The 6,722-nt window shown below is 35.3% G+C and overlaps 1 protein-coding gene across 1 annotated transcript; it reads left to right on the forward strand.

Moving 5' to 3' along the window:
- The first annotated feature begins 4,670 nt into the window (after positions 1–4,670).
- Positions 4,671–6,406, forward strand: LOC113770014 (transcription factor MYB4-like). Its single transcript, XM_027314356.1, has 3 exons — positions 4,671–4,905; positions 5,425–5,554; positions 5,691–6,406. The coding sequence occupies exons 1-3, from the start codon at positions 4,773–4,775 to the stop codon at positions 6,226–6,228; spliced, it is 801 nt and encodes a 266-aa protein (XP_027170157.1). The 5' UTR covers positions 4,671–4,772; the 3' UTR covers positions 6,229–6,406.
- Positions 6,407–6,722: the final 316 nt, after the last annotated feature.

Below are 6,722 nucleotides of genomic sequence, written 5' to 3' on the forward strand. Positions count from 1 at the left end.
TCCTGTTTTTTTCCAAACTCGGACATGGACTTTCTTATAGGAGTGAGAAAGGAAAACAGCCTCCAAAAAAATCCAAGTGTTTAGATCTGATTAGTGATCATCTGAAAAAAAGAAACCTGATTATTGCTCATATAAATACTCTTTACGTATCAACCAAACTCTGAAAAGTCTCGATATATCGACAAGGGAAAAAAAAAAGAAAAGAAGAAGAAAATTGTATAAGGGGCCAAAGCATAGGGATGTACATTATTTCGTTTCTCTTCATTTGATCAGACATCAAAAGCTTTTTTGACGTGATAGCAACTAACATCATTCATTATGGTGACATCTTAGCCACCTTGAACTAGAGTTCTTATCCTAATGAATTTCATCAAACACGAGGTTTGAGCAGGATCCTTCCTTTTTCAATAACCCAGTTCTTGAGAACCACACCTTTAGATGTTTTCCGTTAAGTGTTACTGTCTAAGCCTGATTTTAATACCACCAAAGAAACAAATACATAAATCAACCAACAAAAAAAAGGGTGAAAAAAAAAAAAAAACTCTCTGTGATTTGTCGAATATTCAATTTAACTCCCTCTAATTTAGAAATCTACATTATAACTTCTTGTGATTTCAACTAAATTGAAAATTGGACGGAAAGCAACCAATCTAACGGTTGTATGCAAAATGTTAATATTGTCCCTGCCATATGTGAAATGCTTTCCGTTTAATTTTTAATTTAGTCGAAATTGCAGGGAGCTATAGTGTAATTTTTCAAACTAGAGGGAGTTAAATTGAGCATTCATAAACCATAAGGAATTCATTTATATAGAGGCAATATTGACATTTCACGTAGAACTGTTAAATTAGATGCTTTCCATTTAATTTTTAATTTAGTTGAAACTATAAGGAGTTATAGTGTAGGTTTTCAAATTAAAGGAAGTTAAATTGAACATTTGACAAATTATAGGAACTTTTTTAGTATTTTACCAAAAAAAGAAAGCCATCCTAATCAACTATAAATGGAGAATAAGTTCTCTTTGTTTCTTTTTTTTTCCCTGTTTTTTCCTTGAATTGGAAAGTAGAGACTTAAAACGAACCCAATCAATAGATAAAGATACAAAGTATTGAAATGAATGAAAAGAATATATATGGTGATTATAGTCTGTATGCATATTCAAGGGCCACAGAGAAGATGCCAAATGGTACAAATTTTCCTAATATCGAAGCACCGGTCACAGGAGGAGATTAACCAATGACTCCTTTTTTTAAAGAGAAACTTTCTATCCATTCATATCACGAAAAGCAGCACTTACAATCATCTTTCAAAGTCGTGGTTGCGATTGCGGCTCGAACCGTTTCACATTGGTTTTAGCATATCAGTCCCGATTTTGATGAAACGTAAATTTTGAAGTATTTAATATTCTAAAAATTATGAAAAATATAAAATATGCTAAACAAAAATAATAATAAATTAGCAAAAGAAAATCTGTGTCGCCAGCAACTCGGGATGACTCGAAACGACTCGACCGTTTCTATCCATGTCGAAGGCTTTTCAGCCAAGTTTTCGGCGATCCATATATATTGGAGTTATTTTGTCTCGATATCGAAACGGAGAGCTCCGTGCCGGTGATGACTCGGCCAAAGACGTCTCAGACTCGACAGAGTCTTTGAACCGTGTTTACAATGCAAGGTGGAATGTTATCTCACCATGTAACTCTATCCTCCAAAAACAAAGATAACTTAGCCAGTAAGTGAGCTGGAGTATTTCCTGTCCTGCATACATGTGCAATCCGACATTCTTGGAATTCATCTCTAAGTTTTTGAACTTTGTCTACCACATGCCCTGGCACTGAGAGATCCACTTCCCTGCTATTAAGCCTTTGAACCACATTGATAGAGTCACTTTCCAGAATGAATGCATCTATTCCAACTTCCTTTGCCCACTGCAAACCAGTGCTTAATGCAACCAACTCCGCTAACTCAATAGACAACATCTTGCCAAAAACTATAAACAACTTTTTATGCCATATATATGTCTATCTTGTGGATGAGGTTCCTCGTCATTATCGCTTAGCAATTCCATCATTTCTGGCCACAAGAGTGGCTTAGAGGCTTGCCCTTCTCAAAAATGGTTAGCCGTTCTTGTTTGAAATCAAAGGAAATCCTCAATAATTTTGATTAAGAAAACTATTTTTCTGAACCAGTCCTTACAAATCTTTCCTGCTTCTAATTGCAATCATAGGCGCTTGCTCTTCTCAAAAATGCCTAGCTGTTCTTGTTTGAAATAAAAGGAAATACTCAATAATTTTGATTAAGAAAACTGTTTTTGGCTTACGAGCATAATTGCAATTATAATCAGGAAAGGTTTGAAAGGACTCGGCTCAGAAAAACACAAAGCAGTATAGAGGCAATGGACCAACTGTCCCAGCCTGTGTAAAAGATGTACCCTACCTCATCAAAATGCTTTTGGAATATCAGGCTGCACCAAATAGTCGATCCAACCTAGAACTACATGATAAAACGTAAACCTTAGCACTTTCCTGAGTTTTTTTTTTTTAGGGTAAAATACCAAAAAATTTGCTGTGATTTGTCAAATGTTCAATTTAACTCCCTTTGATTTGAAAATCTATACTATAGCTTTTTGTGGTTTCAACTAAATTAAAAATTGGACGAAAAACATCCAATCTAATAGTTTTACATGAAATGTCAATATTATTCCTGCTATATGAGAAATGCTTTCCTTTTAATTTTCAATATAGTCAAAAATCGAAAGGAATTATAGTGTAGATTTTCAAACTAGAGAGAATTAAATTGACCATTCGACAAATCACATGGTTCATTTGTACAAGAGCAATATTAACGTTTCACATGCAACCATTAAATTGGATGCTTTACATCCAATTTTCAATTTAGTTGAAACAACAGAGAGTTGTAATATAGGTTTCTAAATCAGAGAAAATTAAATTGAATATTTGGCAAATTACAAGAAGTTTTTTGATATTTTATTCTTTTTTTTTACTACCCTTCTACCTCTCCCCATATCTGCCCCATCTCTAATTGTCACCCTAAATCTAATAGCGGAGAAAACTTTAAGTGCCCTAATTTGAACCTAAATCTGATAGCGGAGAAAATTCTAAACGACCTTCCCTACCCACTGGCTAACCTCTGTGATTCACTTGTTTTGCATTCAACGAAACTTATTAGTATCCAGGTAGCATGAAAAGTGACTTTTTTATTTTGTTTTGATAAAACGGCGAAATATAAAAGGGTGACTTTTATGATTGAACTTGGATCACATTTGCAAGTTCCATTAGTTTAATGGAAAATCGGTTGAACGGCGAATCTGAATGAATTGTAAAGACTAGTTAAGAATTTACTAGAATCAGTCAAAACTCAATAAGAAAAAGAATCAGAAAAAACCTACCCGGCTTTATAAAAGGAATTGGATTCCTACTGGTAAAACAAAAATCAGAGGTAAAGGTTCTGTGGTTTCTAAGGTAATTCAATTCTTAATGTTTGGAAGATTGTTAGGTGTATATATATTAACACCATTCGCCAAACTGTACTGTCAGTTTGGTATATCGGTTGATGCGGATACCAATTAGTTTGGAATGCGTGATAATTAAGTACAAAGTATTCTAATGCATTTCTGTATGAATGTGATTGAAGCTCGCTAATTGGGTCACAGAAAAATACGTCTTTCTGAATACAATTGAGAGGTGTTTGGCAAATTAGTATTGAGACAAGAAATGTGTTTTCAGTTTCAATCATATACATAATACTTGCACCAAACCCTTCTACGTGTTTCATGATCAATTATTAAGAATAAAGTTTCAGTTATCTATTGTTTTTTTTTTATATAACTAAAATCCATTGCTGTAAAGTTATAAAATATTTTTATGGCTTTTTGTCAAATTCATTTTTTATTTCCCAATTTGTCATACCTGTAGTAGTGATAGCGATTGTGGAATTAGCTTCTGAATTTTTCTCAAATACAATCCCTTAATTTTATTTATTTATTTATTTTACTTTGAAAGAGACTGAATTCATACAAGAGGAAGAAAGAAATGGCCGGACTTGAAAGTCAAATGGCAACCTCGCAATCACTTTGATGAAATCTTTAAAACATGTAACACCTTTTTTTCTCATACCATATATACATTTATATACATATCTCTTCTAGATTAATTGTGTTGGATCAAGTGGAGACATTTAATATGAAATGCAAGAGTATTCTGCCTGAATATTTGTATGAAAACTTTAAAAAACTGCTTGGAATTGGAAGAGCAATTTACTCAAAAAAGAATATAAGAAGGCAAAAAAAGGTACCACGATCCACAGTCCAAGGTGAGAAGAAATCACGTGGAGGAGCTTTGACCCCTGCCTCTTCTCGCTTCCTTGAAGTTACACAGATCACACACTCAAGATTCAAGGGGTCCACGAATGGTCCATCTGTCCGGACTTCTTTTCTCCAATGCCACAAAATGAATTTTCTTGGATGGATCTTATTGGCACCAGTGCAGAACCAAAGGTTTTGATAGCTCCAGTTTTTCTTGCATCATACCCCAACATCGGTTTCATATTTCCTATGCAACCGTGTTACACGTTTGAGTCTTTGTAGTCTTGCAAGTCTTTGTGGTCTTTTTGTACTAAGGCAGCGAGGCTTGGCTTCCACTATAAATATGCTGTACTTTTGAATTCGCGTCCAGTTTCAAAGCATCATCCAATTAGCAAGCTCAACACACAGACAAGCAGTACAGGAGGAAAACACGCACTGATCAAGACGAAATGGTGAGGACTCCTTGCTGTGATAAATCTGGATTGAGGAAGGGCACTTGGACTCCAGAAGAAGATAGGAAATTAACAGCTTATGTTACTAGATACGGCTGCTGGAATTGGCGTCAACTTCCCAAGTTTGCCGGTACGAAAGTCCTGTAGAAAACCCTTCTCTGAATGAATGCGTGTCATTATCCCATCAACAAAATCTTTATGCCTATATGCTTGGATGGGTTTGCAGCTCCATCTCAGCCTCTCAAAAGTTAGGCCAAGCCTTAATTATCAATAGGTTATAGGACTAGCCCAGGACTCTTTAACTACGTGCCTGTCGATCCACGAGTCTGATTTAGAGTCATCAGTGAGTTGATTAAGCTAGGGAACCGTTAAACCTGCATCAAGAATGTGTCGTTTCATCTTCTTATTCTAGAATCTAAACTGATAATATGAACTCCCATTGTCAAACTAGAATTATTCTTGGGTACCATTTGGTGGAGCTTTGATGTCTTAATCACTGATGAAACTATGAAAAGCATAGTACAACAGGTTAACGTCTATAGCCATTGGTTTCGTATCATTTTCTGGTTATGCTTTGCTTTGAATGTGTTGTGACATTACATGTTCGTACACTCGTACGTTTTCTGACTTTTTTTTTTTCATTGTGAAGGCTTGTCAAGATGCGGAAAAAGCTGCAGACTTAGGTGGATGAATTATTTGAGGCCCAACCTTAAAAGAGGAAACTACACCAAAGAAGAAGATGAACTTATCATTAAGCTGCATGAATCACTTGGGAATAGGTATTGTCTCTGTTTGCATTAATATTAAGCAAAAGTGCAAAAACTATTACAATCCCACATCAATAAATCTGAAAATTATTAAATGTCCTGTCAACCTCTTAATCTGATCGTGTCATTTTACATTTATTTCTTGCAGGTGGTCAGCAATTGCAACCCACTTGCCGGGAAGAACAGATAATGAGATTAAAAATCATTGGCATACTACTCTCAATAAAAGCACAAAACAAGAATCAAGATCAGGTGAACCAAAACGGAGCTCCAAAAGCCGTTCCAACAGGGAGAAAAACATCCGAAAGAGAAGAAAGGAGGAACAAGAAAATCCTCCAGCTAATCCTGCAACTCAGGAAATACTGGAAAGTTCTCAAATTTCATCACAACTATCACCATCGCCATCATCATCGTTATCATCACCCTCAAGTGATCATCAGCGTTCCTCGTCAAATTCTACGACAACAACTAGTGACATTCATGCTCCAGACTCATCGAATTCCCTTGCTGGTTTCAGTGATATCATCGCTGAATTAGCTGCAGAATCCGGTGGAACTTTTTGGACAGAACCATTTGTGACAGACTACTGCAACATCGCATACTATCCACCTTCTCCTTTTACCAGCGAAGCATTGTTATGCTCATATGATTATTACGATGATAATGTGAACACCTTGCTATGGTGAGCTAAAACTGATTTTAAGTACAATATAGAGAGTGCTGTTTGTAAATTAGTCAGGCCTCTTCAAGGTTCAACCAGTGTTTAACGTTTACTTCCCAGTCAAAGAAATTGTGTGAATGCATGAAAATTCTGTCTTTCAGACTTTTCATCAAGGGTGCAAATGCAAATGCAAATGCAACGCAATTTGGAAGAATTAGATGCTATATTGAAGTTCCTGGCCTTTCTGCTGCTTTTCTCGAATATTTTGGTTTTAATTTAGCTTCCAATTTTTTTTTTTTGCATGAAATTGTCTATGCGTTGTTGTATGTGCTTCTATATTTCATACACAGCCAAATCAAATTAAAATTATGGCTAATACTAATAATATTAATGCTTATATATTTGTACACCAAATAATTAAAAAATACAATAACTTGATGAAGCCGAACAAAACTACAACCATATCTATCCCAAACCTATTAGTACGATGGGCTGCCAGCCTGAACTTATTTTGAAGTT

The sequence above is a fragment of the Coffea eugenioides genome, chromosome 5 (assembly GCF_003713205.1).
Source record: "Coffea eugenioides isolate CCC68of chromosome 5, Ceug_1.0, whole genome shotgun sequence".
In the NCBI taxonomy this organism is placed as follows: Eukaryota; Viridiplantae; Streptophyta; class Magnoliopsida; order Gentianales; family Rubiaceae; genus Coffea; species Coffea eugenioides.

Bases quoted from the DNA above. Each gene is read 5' to 3' on its own strand.
- LOC113770014 (XM_027314356.1), top strand. From the start codon at position 4,773: ATGGTGAGGACTCCTTGCTGTGATAAATCTGGATTGAGGAAGGGCACT. The intron at 4,906-5,424 runs GTACGAAAGTCC...TTCATTGTGAAG, and splicing joins TCAACTTCCCAAGTTTGCCG to GCTTGTCAAGATGCGGAAAA. The intron at 5,555-5,690 runs GTATTGTCTCTG...TATTTCTTGCAG, and splicing joins CATGAATCACTTGGGAATAG to GTGGTCAGCAATTGCAACCC.